The 20099-nt window shown below is 34.2% G+C and overlaps 1 protein-coding gene across 4 annotated transcripts in view; it reads left to right on the top strand.

Moving 5' to 3' along the window:
• Positions 1–15583, top strand: part of LOC127847793 (uncharacterized) — a 37765-nt gene extending 22182 nt beyond the window's left edge. Inside the window, exons 5-13 of one of the 4 annotated variants that reach the window (XM_052379942.1) lie at positions 45–178; positions 447–535; positions 5698–5786; positions 8229–8362; positions 8630–8718; positions 10677–10765; positions 12433–12566; positions 12873–12973; positions 13388–15583. In XM_052379942.1, the coding sequence (XP_052235902.1) occupies positions 45–178; positions 447–535; positions 5698–5786; positions 8229–8362; positions 8630–8718; positions 10677–10765; positions 12433–12566; positions 12873–12939 (825 nt within the window). In that variant the 3' untranslated portion in view covers positions 12940–12973; positions 13388–15583. The remainder of the gene's footprint in view (positions 1–44; positions 179–446; positions 536–5697; positions 5787–8228; positions 8363–8629; positions 8719–10676; positions 10766–12432; positions 12567–12872; positions 12974–13387) is intronic. The other 3 variants (XM_052379945.1, XM_052379943.1, XM_052379944.1) reach the window with 3 other exon arrangements.
• Positions 15584–20099: the final 4516 nt, after the last annotated feature.

Genomic DNA, 20099 nt, shown 5'->3' with positions numbered 1-20099 from the left:
TCGCGAATATACGCACATGTTTATGACTACTGCTTGTATTTCAGGAGAGTCCGGACGTTAGGCCATATGCTAAAAATCATCAAAGCTTCCAAGAGTATGGTACTCAAAATTTCGCACCTCACGGTAACGACGGGAATTACAACGGGACCAAGGATGGTTTACAAAAAGAGGAACCAGGGTAATATACGATTAACATTTGTGCTTTATGTATTCATTAAGTTGAGAATAATAACATAAACAAAAATAGCAAATTCATGATAAGAAACAATGACAATTACCATGTGTTTCTCACCCGAGGCATTGCGAATGGTATTGTGGAATATAAAAGTCAGTCATGCGCTCAACAACCAGAAGATAAACTTCGGTAAGCTACGAAACACATATGACCCAGTATTTATTGGGTAACATATAATGATGCGAAATTTATCGTTGTAATTCCTTTGTAGAAAAACGCAATGTGACGACAAGGAAGATCAGAGAGTTAAGAACGTACAGACCTTGGAGAAAGTGCAAAAGTTAAATACACATACAGTCGGTAAGACAAGTAAAACCTCTGGTCATGCTTATAATAAAACAATATATTTTCCTATTATTCTTGTTTGAAATGTAGACATTGACATTCGCAAAACCAAACTAAAGGAAGTTCTCATCTGAATGATGTATGGATTGGATTTGAACGATATTTAAGATGTCTGCAAGAAATATTTTACAAATTGATCGATGATACTGAATGATCCTTAAATAGTGGAAGCACTTAACTGAATTAAACACGATATCGAGTCAAAAACAGCTTTTGCCAAAATGCAGCTCTAGAATTTATATAGTTTTTGTGAATTTTTTTAAATTTGTTAAAACTGTTTTTCCATTGGTCTAATAAACAGTTAATCATATAATGACACAATTAACTAATATTTTGTAGACAGTGTGTCATGTTTATGGACCATACTTTGCTATTTCTGTTAGAATAATTTTGCGAGTGAATTGGTAGATTACAATTCAAAATACATAAATCGAAAGTGATTAAGTCAAGCGATAGGTATTTTAGATATAAAGATAAATCAATGCAATGAAGAAGCACATCCAATGTACGTGATGGTTGTTATCTAAAAATGAAACGATCAGAAACAAGATTTCGAATCTAATTGTTGGGATAAGTCAGTCCCTCAATCCACTTGACAGTGTTGATGCAAAGTTGTATGATATTTTTGTATTTCTAGCAAACTTCTCATCGCGTTTAAATAGTGCTACTGCAACGGTCATACTTTAATGCCTACCTACATGCCTGACTAATTGGCTCCATTTTTAAATTGATTTCGAATCGAACGGCTGCCTAGGGACCTGGCAGTCGTAAACCAGGTTAGGTTACGGATACGGACACATCATTGATGATGTAAATAACAAGATACCGGTAACATTCTTTGATACTGTAGAAGAAATAGTTTGGTTTCGGTAAAAAATGATTTGATATGAATATGGTTAATACAATTGATAATTCATTATCACAATGTTTTCTACATTTTGTCTGTTTTATAGTGGCTTATGATCACATACGTTAGATCCTCTATTGTTATGACGAAAACATTAACTTGCCTATTTGATAACGATTCCCCTGCATGTCACGATAAGTACACACTTACAACTCAAAATTGTTATAATTGAAACTCGGGACACATGTTTTCGATGTTAATGAGTACTTAAACACGTGTGTTTAGTGTTTTGTTAATATTCAGTTCACTAATTAAAAAATAAAATGAATTGCACAACAGTATCAAGTATTAGCACTAGAACCATCATGTCACATATTTGGTGGAATCTTCACACTGACACAAATAAGTTCAGCCTTGGATTAACATGTACTTTCAAATTCGCTGATATGCATCATTTAAAACCATGCTGCCAAATTCACAAAACATGTTCAAATCCCTTGTTTGTTATCCTTGATTTAGGTTTTGATTTCATTAGGATGTAATGTTAAAGTTTGTTAAAACAATATGGACCATTTACCAATTTCTACTAGTTAATCTACAAATTGATTCCGGCATACTAGCTTTTGATCTCTTGAACGCTCGAAGCTCCATAGTTGCAAAAGGTGGGCACGCGGGATTATAGAGGCAATCGACTTTTGATAGGCTGCAAAATGGTTGAAAAGTTGATATCCTGCTTGAGTACTTGGATTTTGACCAAAATATCTGATCATATAGTTTTTGTGGGTCTCGTATTGTAAATCTTGGAAACGCATCCAATTTCTTCATAACGGAACTGTATATATTCTCTGCGGTACCATATCTTTCATTTAACCGGGACCAAATTTTTTCCAAACCAGCACTTGGATTATTGATATATGCACCTATTTAAGCAACGACATGCCTTTTGGAGTGGTTACCCAAATATTTTATCATCAAGTCAATTTATTCTGCTGGAGAAGCACTTATTTCTGTCTTGACCGATATGAAAGTCGCCTTCCAATAAAAAGAAGTGAAACTCCAGCTGCTGGAGCAGTATTGAATTCTCATTAAAAACAATTAGTTGGTCTTTTATTTAAGGCAAGTGAACGATTGCCCAAACAATACAAAACAGCACAATACAGCACAATACAAACCAACATAAACACAAAATATGAATAAAGCTGGGGTCATCGCCTTGGAACGGTCAATGCAAAGCATTGGGGGTTTAAACCGTTTATAGAGCGCTCAATCTCACACTTGGCCCAACAATATTCATAATACATTGAAGTGTAAATAAAATTTAACGTCATAGCATTGTAACTCAAATCAAACAATAAAAAAAGGGAACAGCATGGAAATCTTCTGATCTGTCATTAAAATGTGTCAACCTCGACATAATAATGTCTCTTTTAAGAAGGTGTCTTGTTATTTCCTTCGCAGGCATATTAAACTCATGATCATCAGAATGTTCATGTTTAACTGCAGATGTCTGTGTAACATAGTCTGCTGTTCTTGCATATTTGTTTTCAATAGGTAGGTCTAACTCGGTACTTGCTGTAGATTCTGTTTTCAATTCTTTTTTACTTTGTTAAAGTTTTATTTGTATCTGAACTTCTGATTTACGTCTTGCGACAGCTGCATCTTGTATTTTTTCTTCTTCATCTATCCTTACTCTCTCTCTCTCCAACTCGGCCAAATCAGTCAAGATTTGTTCTAATTCAACTTTATGCTTTTGACTCGACCTGGTGGGTGTGGAACTATAGACTGACATTTCATGTTTTGCGTATTTGACAGTACGTACTCTCTCTATGAAAGCATTGGTTTGTAAACGGTTTGAATTTATAATTGACGAAACCTTAGACAGAAGCCATTTGCTTTCCTCAGTCTTTATGCCTTGAAGATAACTAATATATTCTTGTCCTTTTGCATCATATTTAGCAAATGTTTGAAAAACTTCATGTTTCAATGTTTTTAATTTTATGTTATCTACGTCATCAATGTTTGTAGATATACTTCCTTGAACTTTGTGCCACAGACTGTCTAACTGTTGATCAAACATATTCACCTTTTCTTGGTATGCTTCCTTAGCTTTTCCCGTCATTGTTCTGCTTGCCCTGAAGCCAGCTGCCATCAGCAAAAACTCGATGTGTGGCTCCTATAATCTCGATGTGTGGTTCCCGAGTGTGGATCCTGTATCCGCCCCGATTGTGGATCCTTCATCCGCCCCGATTGCGGATCCTGTATCCACCCCGATTGTGGATCCTGCATCCGCCCCGATAGTCGATCCTGTATCCGCCCCGATTGTGGATGCTGCATCCGCACCGATTTCTGCTACATAACGCCTGGCTAATTTACTGTGCTGTCTTCTATAAGACGCCAGTTACCAAGTCCAAACATTACGTATTATTCTTTTATTTTACAGATGTTAAGACAGTCGTGTATGTGGTAAATTACTGAAATATACACAGAAAAAGAAACTCTTAATCTTGACAATACAACAATTATTTTTCAGTATGCACAGAATACCTCATAAAAAAGTAAACAAACTCTTTCTACAAAAGACCTGAATATCAATCCAAAATACAACATTAATTTCAACATTCTTTTAGGAAATAAGATTTTAATCTAAAACAATTTAAAAACAAAAAGGTATAATATGTAAAATACTCACGCCATGGGCTTTAGCATCAAGATGAATGAGAGATTTAAACCAAAAATGTCTTAACGTTACATGTCGATTATTATTACCGGAACTGAATATTATATTTACACCTAAGAAAAATAACCAACAAGAAACTGACGTTCGAAGTCGCCTATGAGACTGGGGGCAGAACCACTATGAGACTGGCGGCAGCACACTGACAATTAAAAAATACCCTTTTCCCGCTCCTCGCGCGCTGCGCCGTTTATACGGCTTCTCTAGATGCCACACGCCCTCGACCCGCACCCCAAAACTGTTTCCCTAGCACATTAAGTGTACTGAATCTTCAAGGGACACTTCTATTATCTTCATAAGGCCTGCCCCTCAAAATCCTTGCCTGTATCTCTGCCCAATATCCGCCCGGCCGTCCTCTGTCTTGTCACAACCGCTGCTCCCGTCCCTCTTGAAACCACAACCCACCAATGGATAACTACCATTCCGCTTGGCGATTCTTCCAAGTTCTTGGAATCAGCGATGTCAGCTCGGGAGGACGTCCGGGTCGAAGTATGACGGTACTCGCTTGATTAACAGAGCCGCACGCAGAACTGCCTCTCTGTGACCCTCCTCAGACGACGTAATGGAACCATTATCCACCTACATACAATTCCCATTCCGCCTGGCAAATCGCCGCAGTCTTCAAGGAAATCTTCTGCAGATGACTGTTTCTCCGCTCTTTTAAAATAGGGAATACTTATACATGTATAGAGTAACCTTGATTTTTTTACAATCGCCCTTTTCTTTCACAAGTTCAAATTAAATCGTCAGCTGGCAGATTCAATCGGACTTGGCGATTTTGTCGATCTGAAACGCTAAAAAATAATATCCTGATTTTGAAATAAAGATAGAAAAATACTTGTTAAATAATAAATTAAACACAAAGGTTTAATTTTTTATGTTATTTTTGTCACTTGTCAGTCGAATATTTACCATATGCAAAGTGTGTTATTATTTGCACTTGTATTCAACAACATGTAAATGTTCGTAAATAAAAAATTATACTACGGGAATCACATTGCTTATTGTAAGTTAATGTGTTCACCATCGCAATATATGGTATTCTAATATTCATAACACACAGCTTTCTTTCGACACATGTTAATCATACTTTAAGAGCTGCGTCATGGGAAAATGGGTCATATGGCGCAATTGCTAGCGTAGATAAAACCCTGTCTGCGAAATTGCGCAGTTTGGTCGTGAGCTGCGCTGTCCGCCATAAATCACACAAGGATTCGTGGTCTAAACTATATATCCTGACCTTCTGCGAGATGCGCAGGCTAGAATACAACTTGCCACAGACGACCCATATTTGCATGACGCGGGTCTACACAAATATCTTTGGTTTTTATGATAGGAACATCTGAGAACAATTCTTGTCGATAGAAAATTGAAGTAAAACTGTGATATGTATAGCAAACTGGTGAATTTAGATAGCCTATACACTCTTTCGAGAACGATTTCCATACAGACTGAACGAGAACGGCAAAGGAAGGAATAAAACACCATTGTATGTGTTACTTTGTACGTGTATTAACTGGTTGCCCGTTTACCTAGGTGGACCGTCCAGGACTTACAACACCAACATGAAAGAAGCTTATGATGAGCAGAATATGAGCTCTGACTTCAATCGAAAGTATAAGGAGGTAAGCATTGGGGTTATACATGGTCAGAGTAAGAAAGACATCCAGATGATCTGTGAAAATACTTCCCGCCCTATGTTATTCACTAGTCGAGCGTTTCAAATCCTCATAAGAGTACATGCCTAACGATGACAACATGTCATTTGTTTTGTTTTACATGGGACTTTTGGTAATCAATAGGTTGAAATTTGCGGAGTCATATGTGTTTCTCTGCGGCTTAAGCAATTTGGGTAAACAATATGATCAAGATGTACATGTTTGGTAAATTTCAGAGTATAATTCTGCTTTTAGATGGCCTATAAGTACGTATTAATTTTATTATTAATTAGAATAAATTGCTTAATTTTGCACATATATCGCAGGTGTGTAGTGAATATTGTGTCCGCCTTGCGATCGAGATTTCAAATGTTTTATCCCCACTGTGGGAGCGTTCTATAGATTTCCCCCATAGACACCACGTACAGGTTCTAGTCCCAGGAAACGGACTCGAGAGCGTTTCAAATAAGACTTAGCTTTCTATGCATTCGAGCTAGAATAAATAGGTTAAAACTAATTATGCACATAGTTATAAAATATTGTTTTATTTGCCAACTTTCTGAATATTACTAATAAAAGGGACTTGTTGAAATATATAAGACATTTTGGTATCTGTGTAGTTAAAGCCTAAACCCAACTTGAAAAAGTAAACATGATTACATAGCTTTCGAAGAGCATCATTCTCGATAATCACGGTCGCTACCTACGTTTTTCGATGCATTGGCGCTAAGGACCGGATGTTATTAAATGTCACGGATACATTTTTAAACATAGTTTGCATTATTTTTTTTAATCGGGCAATGAAATGCGATTAAGCGAAAATTTATTCATCCACACATGTACAGAATCATATACTAACCACCAATTTGGAATCGTGATGACCTTTTTAAGTTGTGGCATGGCAAAGATTTTATCACAAAATCGATGCAGTTCGTCTGTGTAACTAGCAAATTTCCACCAGATGAAATCACTAACAACTTCAAACAATTTATTTGAACATGTATACATTTTCCGATGCACAAAAACATTGGCTTCTTGTCGATCTAATAGATAATTTGGTGTTTTTCCAAACGAGACGCAGTCAAGACCAAGGAGGTGGCGCTTATGACAGGAGGTGGCGAAAATGCACTTTTTAAGCTTTTTTTATTTTCGATACCAACCAAAATATTTGGTTTCGTATTCCAAGTTGAGTGTTCGATCTTTTTTCTTAATTTGATCATAATGAAATATAATAAAGCAAGTAGTCTACATAATTTTGAAAGGACATGTGTTGGAAATATATTCTAAAATTTATGTTATTGAATATGCTACAAAACTTTGAGTATAATATACAAAAAGGTAATGATTAAATCCGAAGCTATCCTATTTTTTGTTGATATTAGTGTGAACGTATGGCATATGTTAGCCTATTCAATATTCGTTGACCTTTGCCTTTTAGTAAGTTAAAAAATGTTAATAGGAGGAACTTAGCGTTTCACGAAGAAGTAATATATTTGTATTACTTCGTGAATTATGTTTTGTATAAACATATTTGTTGTTGAGAATATATTTTGAGAATTTTGGGAGTGTAGTTATTGGATTCATTGAATATTACATATTTTGGATTTATATCGGACAATATGCTTGTTTTCAGGTTATTGACTTCTTAATTGAGTTTTTTATTGATATATATTCACATATTTGCAACTGTTTTTATATGGTGTGTATATGTTCTGTACAGAAATGGGTTTAAGTATTTACGTTGAAAAATAAAATGAAATATAAAAAGGAACATTATCTATCAAATGTAAGTCATGTGATGATTCATATATTGTTCATTGGCGCCATCTCATGTCCTGAACTTCGTCTCCTTGGTATTCGCTCCATCTCTGTTGGAATGACACACTCGGGTATGTCAACTACGGAAGAACAAAATTGTCAAAAAAATGCGGTATTTGATGTATATTAATAAAAAAAAGGGGGGAAATAAAATGATAAATATAATATTATGTAGCCTCGCGCTACCATGGTTCTAAGCCTCGCATGATAAACTTGACCTTTATCCAAAACTCACATAAAATTCTATATATTATGCATTGTAACTAAAAGTTATGTTATTTCCACTTCAGGATTTGTTTTTGGGGGGCTATCATCATTTTGAGGAATATATGGTTAAATTCATACTCTATCTTAAATCACTGTGTCTTGATCGTTAATGGTATATTTGTATATGTTCTTTCTTTCCGACATACGATTCCGTTGTATATGACCTTTCAATACCATTAAGAACAATACATAAAATAGTTTTACCCATATTAATAAAGTAGAAAACAAGAACGAAGGATTTCACGTTTATCGCTGGAAATGTAATATTGAATACGTTTCTTCACGAATATACGCATATGTTTATGACTACTGCTTGTATTTCAGGAGAGTCCGGACGTTAGGCATTATGCTAAAAATCATCAAAGCTTCCAAGACGATGGTACTCAAAATTCCGCACCTCACGGAAACGACGGGAATTACAACGGGACCAAGGGGAGTTTAAAAAAAGAGGAACCAGGGTACTATACAATTAACATGTGTGCTATATGTATTCATTAAGTTGAGAATAATAACATAAACAAAATAGCACATTCATGATAAGAAACAATGACAATTACCATATGTTTCTCACCCGAGGCATTGCGAATGGTATTGTGGAATATAAAAGTCAGTCATGCGCTCAACAACCAGAAGATAAACTTCGGTTATCTACGAAACACACATGACCCAGTATTTATTGGGTAACACATAATGATGCGAAATTTATCGTTGTAATTCCTTTGTAGAAAAACGCAATGTGACGACAAGAAAGATCAGAGAGTTAAGAACGTACATACTTGGGAGAAAGGGGAAAAGTTAAATCCACATACAGTCGGTAAGACAAGTAAAACCTCTGGTCATGCTTATAATAAAACAATATATTATCCTATTATTCTTGTTTGAAATTTAGACTTTGACATTCGCAAAACCAAACTAAAGGAAGTTCTCATCTGAATGATGTATCTAAGGTAATCTAAACTAATGATGCACAACAGTATCAATTATCTTCACACTGACACAAATAAATTCAGCCTTGGTTTAACATGTACTTTCAAATTCGTTGATATGCATCATTTAAAACCATGCTGCCAAATTCACAAAACTTGATTTAAGTTTTGATTTCATTAGGATGTAATGTTAATGTTTGTTAAAACAAAATGGACCATTTACCAATTTCTACTAGTTAATCTACACATAGATTCCGACATACTAGCTTTTGATCTCTTGAACGCTCGAAGCTCCATAGTTGCAAAAGGTGGGCACGCGGGATTATAGAGGCAATCGACTTTTGATAGGCTGAATCATAAGGAACTTCTAACGAAATGGATTTTCCTTGTTGATCTCCATATACTCAATGCAAATCCTCAACATGCAAGAATTGGCTGTACGTGTATCGCTTCTTTTCATTGATTGGCACCACTGTCAAATTGTTGGCTGCAGTTAAATTTACTCTGAAATACCATATAAGCATGTGTTTTCTTTTGATATGTAAACTAAAACTTAAACACAAAAGTATGTATCAGTTTTGTTTGCTAATTTAAGGGTAAACTCATTTATAACGTGCCAATCAGTTTACCAACAAATACTTTTCTTGTTTAATAGATATAACATTATTTACTTATTAAGTTGTAATACTTGATTCATTCACTAACAAAAAACTGAACAACTATAGATGGAAGAACATGTTAAAATAATGTCATGGCCAATCATTATACACATTATGTGAACGGTAACGTATAATATTATTTATATATAAATATATTATTTTATCAAATAAAACATTCAAATACATGTTATTTTACATACTTTAAGTCAGATGTAACTTTTCAAGTTATTGACACATTACCAGGCTATAAGTTCCTTGCGACAAAGAAGACAGACGGGGCTGATGACCTTACATAGGTGTATAGCTTGATGCTCTAACATTATGCTGAACAGTAAAACTTGCAACATATTGACCGTTGTGCCTTTCTTAATACATGGTATCTAAACAAAGAAATAGTTGTCTAAATGCACCATAAATCATTTCAAATCGATCATATACATGTATTTAATTTAAGTAAGAAACACTACCTTTGGTTGTAAATTGATGCAAAATACAATACAGTATACAGGATATAGTAATATAGCATATCATGATAATCGATTACATAATATAATATATTCTATAAACATTTGCATACAAGTATATTTCATAATATACAAACGGAATTAATCTTTCATTATTGAATTATGTATAATTAGTTTTATGCTTCATTTCACTCGTGACGCAAAATAACGTAGTATGTTTTAAATTCATATTTAGTTTTAACGCAGAGCAAGATAGCAATACGATAAACCAAAATATATAATCCACACATTTGATTAATTGCATGTGTAAACACGCAAAACTTGCCAAAATGAAGACGATAATGATGTATTTGTTGCCGTTGTTGTTCATGTTGTTGTTGTATTCAATTTGGATTCTGTACAAACCTTCAATTTTGTAAATACATCTGTTCGCTTTTTAAACGCTTTATACTTGTTGGGTCAATCGTCAAAAGATGAATATAATATATTTTACAGCATGGTAAATGTTCATTATAAATGTTTCCTTATATATATTATATAAATATTATAACTACAAATAATTGCAAATTTCAATGTTATAAATATACTTAAACGTCTATTTAATGTTGTGTATAGCAATACAAAGAATATCTCATATCATGGCTTGATTTTTAATAAAGCAATTATACAACAGTGTATATGTGTCCGGGTATACGTGTATTAAAAGGTTGTCCGTTTTTCTAGGTGGACCACCCATTACTAACATCAACAACAATAGTAAAGCTTATGAAGAACCGATTATGAGCTCTGACTTCAATCGAGATAATAATGAGGTAAGCATTGGAGTTAAACATGGTCAGGATAAGGAAGACATCCACATTATCTCTTAACAAACTACCCGCATTATGCTATTCAAGCTTTTCAAAACCTCATGTCAAACGATGTCAAAATAAAATTTGTTTCGGTTAACATAGGAATTTATTACAAATTTGGTTATCACTAGGTTGAAATTTGTCACACGTGTTTCTTTTCGGCTTAAGCAATGTGCGTAAACAAGATGAGTAAGATGTACTTGTCTGGAAAATTGCCCAGTATAACACTTCATGGCTAATAAGTAGGAATTAAATTGGATACAAATTGGGATAACTTGTTTAAATATGCACTTATTTAAAAACGAATTTCGTATATTACAACATACTGAGTACTACTAATAAAAGAGACTGTTAAAATATGTCAGGCAGTATTTATATGAGTAATTAAAAGCATAAATCAAATTTAAATAAGTGAACAAAATTAAAGAGCTTTCGAAACAAGCATTTGGTTGTGACCGTAGTGTTTGCCCGACTGGGAATCGAAACAAAAACTCAAGAATGTTTCTCTCTCCGCATTACTAGCTACATTATATGGCTTTAAACAAACATTCCTACCTTTTCGAAAGCTTTATTGTGTTTGTCCGTTTAACGTGCAAACTTGTCCTTACAAACGGTTACATTACTACCTTTCCTTATTAATGTCTACCTGGCATTGGAGGTGTATTCGAAAATTAGTGCGTTTGACGATCTGGATAACATAATTATAAAGAATAACATGCGAAAAAATCTACTCACCCACTATTTCCGACAATAAAAAATGTTGTTATTGCGAAAGCTAGTTTAACAAAGTTCACTGTTTGCGCTATGAGATGTTCATCCAACCATTTTAGTCATAAAATGTATGTTAAAAAACTCTTTCTCATTTTGCCTTTCATACATCCTCGATGTACGTGCCTGGTTCCGTGTCAAATAACATGTATTAGTCAACAAACAACAAACACATATAACATGAGTATTTGCCAACACTAAATTTGCATTTTAATGTAATTGGAAAACCTTAAGAACAAATAAAAGCCTTAATCCACAAACTCGCATTTGTTTGATTTTGGGCAATTTGCTCTACCCATGTATTGAAATGCACCACAGAATCCATGTCCTTTATATGACATCGAAATGTCTAAAATAATGATCACCAGTTTGAGTTCAGTCAAATAACTCATACGACAATTTATATTTCATTCTTTATATAAATATATATCTCAGAACAAATTGACAGTTGTATATTGGCTGAAATAAAGATAAAGCTGAATTTCGTAAGCATGACACAAAAGCATGAACAAATCGATACAGCATTTTAACTAAAACGGACAGAGAAGCGTAATATTTTAAAACATCATTCGGTGTCATGCTAACAATTAAGTAAATGTGTGAATATTCTTATTAGATATCTGTTTTATTACGAAATAATTCGAGTAAAGTTAGTTTTGACACATACCATAAGCATATATTGATAAGCATATACTTATATATTTTAATAATGTTATTGTAAGCATTGATTTAGTAAAAAAAAACAGGATTTATATATTAAACGGTAGGTTCTGAGAAGAATTATTTTATTCTTTTTTTTAAACGAACAACTATGCTTTATATATAAGGCAGTATGTTGATTATTACGACCTACATTCCAGAAATTGCCTTACAATTCGTATTTATCAAGAGAGTCGTACGGTCACACAAAAGTTGATGCTAGTCAAAACGTTAAAGAATACGCACACGGAAACGACGCGCATAATCAGAGGCATGGACGAAAAAAGGAAACAAGGTATAAATAGGTGACAAATGTACTCTGGGAATAATACGTTTTTTTCAAGCAGGTACTTTTAATAAAATTAGAAGCATGAAACAATCAAGCTCATGTAAAGGCCCAATGGCATAATCTTAGAATATGTATTTTTGATTAGAGGCATAATGTATGTTTTTACGCAATATACCAATTACCAATACCAATAAGCTCAACCACCATAACACAGGTGGCGAGTATGCTTGTATACACTGATACTCAACAATAAATGCGTAGTATTTATAGGGTTACATACAATGGTAAAACATAGAATGTGTAATTCTTTAGTAAAAAAGCGCAGTCTGAAGAAAGGGGGGCCCAACATGGTCAGAGAGTTAAGGACGTACAGAACTAGGAGCAAGGGCCAAGCTCAAGTCCAATTATTAGAGGTAACACATTACTACAGTATATAAGAGATTAAACACATATATAAAACGATACCCATGTTAAGTTGTGATAATATATACGCAAAGAGCGGGTATTTTAAGTTACTTATGTAAAATAATGCAATAAGTTGAAGTACATTAAATTAAGTGATAGTTTTTTGTAAAAAAATAAAATTAATGTGAACACGTGTTCTAGTCCACCTGCAGGGATAAGTTTTTGCCTTTGCATCAATCTGCCGAATTGTATTAATCTTGTTTGTGTTCCAAATAGTATAATCCAAACATTGATAACTTGTTCTAAATGATATTGTATGTTCTTTATATGTATGTTTTATTAAGTTTAAGGTTATACATTGCAGTTTAAAGAATACTACGTCCAAAAAAGCTTTACAATATGTATACATGTTATTGTTTCAGTTGCAAAAAGAATGTCCTCAACATGTCAACAATTTATACATATTCTGGAGAAAGATATTTCTGAATTAACATGTAGCGATATAACATAATTATAAATCAGGAACACAAATTGCATGGACAAGTCAGTATTTTTAGGGATTTGATTGGAAGACCTAAGGGTGTAAAATGCAATAGCTCATTCAAGCTTTTTTACGATACGGTGTTTTTATAAACTATGTTTGTAAATCGCATAATATGAACAATTGTCGATAAACAGCTTTACAAACGCTTTTATATTTTACCGACTTTCATTAATTGACGAGTATCCGTATACCGAATAATGTGTACTTGTTTACTTAGTCCAAAGTGTGTATTTTGTGTTGGTTATAATGCATGCATTCATTTGTATGTCTATGGATTTTTGTTTTAATTAGCATGGTCCAATCTGTGGACTTCACAGTTTGTGTCGACAGAAAGGTCAGTTACATTTCAACGAGTGATTGTACTAAATACTTCACACGAGCTGTTGGTATGCAATGCATTTGACAAGCTACATTTAATTGTTGTTTGGTGGATACAAAAACAGATACGAGTTTCATTACACTGAGTTTAAGTTTTGATGATGCCATAACACCGTATGAGAGACTATGATAAATATGTGTTATGTAAATCAACTAGGCGCGCATTTTAGTAAGTACAACATTAAAGTTACAACGACCTGTGCAGGTCCAGTTAACCATCCACTGTCTTTGTATTGAATAATACTAAAGAAGATCTTAACAATTCAAAAGCTATGAGCAGGGTTCGCCAAAACCGTCGGTCCGCCGGTCATTACGGGCAAATTTTTCTCAGGACCGACAAGTGATTTAAGATAATCGGTCCGACTGACCGACACAATCGGATGAAAAATGGTTTCAAAAAGATCACTCAAAGTGTATAATGTGCTATTGGATTAATAGAAGGTAAATGCGTTTTGTTCAACTTCTGTCAAAATTCTTTTTTTGTAACCATCATTTTGATGTTTTGATGTTTAAAGTTAGATTAGAATTGACTATCACATGCGAGTTCAAAATCAACGGTCTTTGTTTAAAATGCAACCGTGTACGTCCGCCATTTTGTTTGTTCCATTTAATTTCTCCACAACAAAAACCGCATGAAAACTTGTTTCAACAGGCATTTGTGAGCATTTATGTTAAATAGTTTCATTATTATATTGTTATGGGAAGAATATATTTTAATTTACATACCAACAATTTCTGAAATCAAACGAAGTTTTTCCACCCAATGTACTATATTTCAGATAATTTAAAATTCGGACATTTGTTAATTTGTTGTTGATAGATTGTAGCATTATGTTTTGTGTTATTTCAGACAACAAGAATGGATGGTGGTAAATATCATGGGTCTTTCTATCAAGTAATAGGTGTGAAAAACATTAATTAAATTTAACCTGGAAATCAACCACCTCAGCTAACAGACAATATTTTAACAAAAACAACACGTTTTAGAACTTGGGAAATTGGCTTATAAACAGAAATTGAAGTCATCCAAATTAGTGTGAATGGGTGTGTGCAATTAAGTCAAACTTGATTGGATGTCACCCTAACTTTTCAAGAACACGGATTTGTATAGCTGTGGAGGCTAAAAACAGTTTGACATGCCTTTGGTTTATAAGTGGTTTATTATTAATATAATAATTGTTTCATTTTATCGACTTTGGACATGTTTTTATTGTATTTTAATTTGATCAAAACCAATTAACACCTAAAAGGTACTCTCTTTTGTTGTGTTTTGCTGTTATAGTTTAGTCGGACAGTGGGACTGACAGAAACTGATTCGGACTGACAAAAATTTAAAGTTAAGTGACTGACAGACAAGTTTTGGCGAACCCTGTAAGATAGTCACTCAAACTATATGCATATTGCATATGACTATAAGAACATGATGACTCAATGAGCTTATTTTAAATAATATATTTTCGAATCCCCTTTAACACATGGGGTTTTGCGCAGATTCTTCCATACTTTGTTGAAAGCGGGGAATAAATTATATGCTTGAGGAATTTGTCCGCACGTAATCTATGTATGCCGTTATTTATAATAACTATGTTGTATAAAAACTATTATCTGTATTTTTAACAAATGCTGCACTATTTAAATAGCGCTGTTGAACAATTTGATATGTATTGGATTTCTTCAGAACAAGCCTAATAGTCTATTTTGTTTATTTGCTTTGTTTCTTTCCATTATATGATTTAGTTTCATTCTTGCATTCGTTTTATATAAACTTTGTTTATTTAATCAGTTCGCTCCTAAGCGTATTCTTTATTAGGTTCTAAAAAAACGGAAGATCTATACAATAAGTAAATGTTCTTGTTCGAAATGTAAGCAATCGCCCCCATGTTTAACCAGTAGATGCTCGACATGTTAGCGGCATTCCATGCGATAAACTAGTAGTCTTTAGTGTTTTCTAACCATTGAAAATCATTGACATTTGTCCTAAATAATTATATTTTCGTGTTTATGCGATTGTTTATGCAAAGTTTGAAAACAAATTACATTCAAATGATGTGTTCCTTTATCACCGTATAAGCTAATTTCTATACAGGAAATGTGTAAAGTGTATACACTTTTAAAAAGTAGAAAAAACACAATGTGTACAGATTATTTTTTATTATTGTAATTTAACAAAAAAAAGAAAGATGTTTTGCTTTGTTTTAAACTAATGCGTTGTATATGGTTTATGGTGCTGTTTCCCATAATTAAGATTTTTGGTGAACCACTTAAATAAGTTATTTAATAAACGTTTCCATAATACAATAATAGTTTTTTTTCCCAAGTTGTACTCACGGGACTAAAATGCCAAATAACACACGTTATTAATTTCTTTAAAGAAAATGCTTAAATTGTTGACGGAACATAAACAAATACTGATTAATAATTATACTGATATGGCGACATTGGTTATTGTGGTAGAAAGAATGCAAACGATGATATATTATCAAGTTAAAATGGGATTTTATACAAAAAAAAATAAATTTTATTTTAATGATGTTTAAATAAAACATTGACAGAACTCGGCGGGATCTAGCATACTGAACTCGGCATAAACGCACAATTTCTAAGTTAGGTATGTTGATCACAACCTAGAGTAGATCTACGAATTAAATTTAAGTAAAGGCTTGTTCACACTGTCGAGACCACGTGTTTTAGCTTGAAAAATACATGTACATTTGTCACAATCATAGCTCAGCGGTGGTAAAAACGTATTCACGTGGTCTCAAAACCTACAGGTCACTATACCAAACTCATGTTGACGTTCAATAAGCGACTCAAAACAAAGTTCATTCCACGAAACGTGTTTCGCTTACCGTTATACATCATAATTATGAAAATAATTATTAAAGGTAACCATTTCGTTACTGGTAAATCATTTGCTTCTGCAACAGGCTCGCAGTAATAGTTAACAGACACGATGTCAACCTGTCAGTGTAGACAACATACAGTTTGTCTGAAGAATAATATCTTGGATTCAAGATGATTCCATCAGTATGTATGGATAAAATGCTTATATGATCTTCTTGCTTTACATAAACAAACTATGAATTTCAAATAATAGCTGATCATATTACGCGCACGGCTTCATCAACATGCGATGCATGTTTGTTAGAAAATACAGAATATTTTGTAGTCTAATGTTTTTTTTTAAATGTTTGAAAGTCATTCAAAATTCTTGAATCTGTAGATCCCGCGAGCTACTTAGTAGCTCCCAAGACATAATCGATCAACGACATAACTACTCGTTAACTAAGCTGCGGTAGTGACATACACTACATTGACATTTATAACAAACTTGTAGTATCGGTTTTAATAAAGTTGGAAAGTCAGCGCACTTTAACATTTGTAATTCCAATTTAATGTAAGATCAGAAAAGGAAAGGAATTACATATGATGCTGAATGCTCTGTTTGAAACAACAAGCTGAGAACCACATATTTTTGGTTGTTAACAAGTTACATTTAATCACACGACATGCTATTCACGCTAATTACGCGGTGACGTTAAGCAAGCGCACATATTGGCTAAACTCACGTTAAAGCTAAGTAGATCACAATTATTTGCAACTTCCTCTTCCCACTATGTTTAATAGCCTGTTACTCGTACTATTGGGTGTGCTTACATTGTGATCTCATCAGCAACTACCAGCAAGTTGATAGTGACACTCCGTGATAGGCCGATTACTTACGATTCAGATTGTTTACATATCGGATTATCTACCTTCCCGGGCGTGTTTCTGCCAACCGCTTAGATATCATTAAAGCAGTAACGCTCTAAGTGCCATGACGTTTGTTTAAGCTTGAACGGCAAATACATAAAGTACAGTAAAGTGGAAACGACCGTGCATCCTTATATGGAAGAGTGATAGTACATCCATCAAGTTGTGTTGTCTGTTTTATATAGATAAGACAAAATACTCGAAGTCTGATTGTCTTGTGTATTGTATATTATATTGACACACGTTAGGAATGTCAAACGAAACCAACGAACACGCAGGCGGTTGCTGAACTTATAGAAATGTGTAACTCGAGTGTTATGTCGGTTTTAACCATCATTTTAGGAAGTACATTTCTGGCGAAGTCATAGATCCGTGTACAGAAGGCTAACGCCAGTACGAAGTAAGACATATAATTCATATATCCGTATTTAGTTTGGAAAAGCCCTTCCCCACTTCCGGTAAGTGTATATGCCGTAATCTTTTGAATGCACCACAAAGGGAAATACCATTTTTGTTTTGGATAACCGCACAAATGTCTGCGCAATGGATTTTAACCGGCTTATATATCACAGATCTGCATCAGAAAACAAACAAAAGGAAAATTCAGGGAATACATCGTATTTAGTGTTTCAGGAAAAAAACACTAAAGTAATTATGTATCCAACAGTGACATTGTCAGTTACTGTTTGCATGTTTACTGTGTGCTTATCCGCTTGCTCGAAATCGTGTGTAGCCATCGATGATAAGGCGACGTGTAGAATATCAGACCCAAGTAGCCTAGTTCTGAGTGACAATATTCGCGAAGTAGTTTTGCACGGTGTTAATGCATCGTTTCTAACGAATAAGACATTTTCTGTTGAACGCCAATGGGCAAATATACAAACGACGAAAATATGGGCGGTTGTCGGCGAAACTCTTGGCAGTCGTGTTTTCGAAGGACTTTCCAATCTTACCTACCTTGGCTATCACAATGAGTACATGTACGATACAGCAAATGATACATTATGTAGTTTGCACAAACTTAAAGAATTGAATTTTTCCGGGAAGATTCGTTCTTGGAGTGGCAACTTCATTCACAGCATGTATTCCGATTGCCTTCCGCGATTGAATAAACTTACACTGACATGCATGGGTTCACTGGTTTCTATCAGAGCGACGAACAATTTCTTTAAAAGCATCGCTGGTCGCGACATACTGAGGAATATAACATACCTGTACATGTCTCACATTAGCTTTCACATTTTGGATTAAAAAGGTTTCATTAGGTGCAGACTCTGTAATTCCGCCAATGAACGTTATTTGAGGCATTCTGCACTCACATTCATAAATCTGCCTGAAAAACCTTGTTCCAGTTTAAAAGTAATCGACATTAGTGATTCACATTTTTCAAAACCGTTTGACAATGAGCGTTTTGTTGCTAAAGAGAAAGTTCAATGCCTTTTTGCACATTTTATCTTCATCGTTGAGGAGCTGTATGTTAACGGCTTATGCAAGTACATGGTGACTCCACTATTACAAGATGACGTTGATTGTGACTTGACGTCATGTCCGTACAAAATTAAGAAAGTCAACCTAGAAAATAATTTGATGAAACGGTTGAATTTTTTTCCGTTAAACTTCACAATGACACCAAGAAAACGGTGGAATGGATAAGTCTGTCTGGAAACATTCTCGAATTTCTATCCCCTCAGTTTCTATCGCCATCGACGAATCTTCAATATTTAGATGTATCAAATAACCAGCTTCACAAGATGCAAGACTATTACGACGATACGTTTGAACTACTTATTAAAAACAATACCAATGAAAGTTTTGAAAATAATGAAAAACGGTATTGCTCGCATTCCTTTTAACATGTTTTTGACTAATTCAGAATTAGTCTTTCTCACAATAACCTTTCTTCGCTAGACTTCAAAATCGGCCACTTGACAAATCTTAAAGTTCTGAATTTATCATACATCGCGATACATTTCATAAATGTACAAACAAGAGAGACGATGGAACAACTAGCAGTCGCCCAAAACTCGTTTCTAATAGACCTGTCCAATATGCCATACATTTGCTCGTGTCATGATGACCACATGGAAACGATCCAATGGATTCACACAACTCTCGAAACGTTTATTGCGAGTCCCCGAGAAGGCTATATGTGTACATTGCAATGTGAACGGTTTAACATATTCCAAAATGTTTTGGAAAAGACCAAGTCGAGCACAAATCCTAAAGAGAAACCTCGCAATTTATATTCCAATAGTGTGTTTTATTCAGCTAATTTTCCTAGTTATTTTCTTCAAGATCCAAGGTTTTAGGCGAAGGAAACGGAACAAATTGAATATTCGGTCTCAAATTAAGTTGGGGGAGTTTCCAAAGACGTTTGTAGCTTCCTTATCATTTAGCTCGGATGATGCCGAGTTGGTCGTGAACACAATCCTACCGAGACTGAATTCAGAGCTGCAGCT

The sequence above is a fragment of the Dreissena polymorpha genome, chromosome 10 (assembly GCF_020536995.1).
Source record: "Dreissena polymorpha isolate Duluth1 chromosome 10, UMN_Dpol_1.0, whole genome shotgun sequence".
In the NCBI taxonomy this organism is placed as follows: domain Eukaryota; kingdom Metazoa; phylum Mollusca; class Bivalvia; order Myida; family Dreissenidae; genus Dreissena; species Dreissena polymorpha.
The sequence above is the reverse complement of the archived record's forward strand: the minus strand, read 5'-3'. Positions and strand labels throughout refer to the sequence as shown.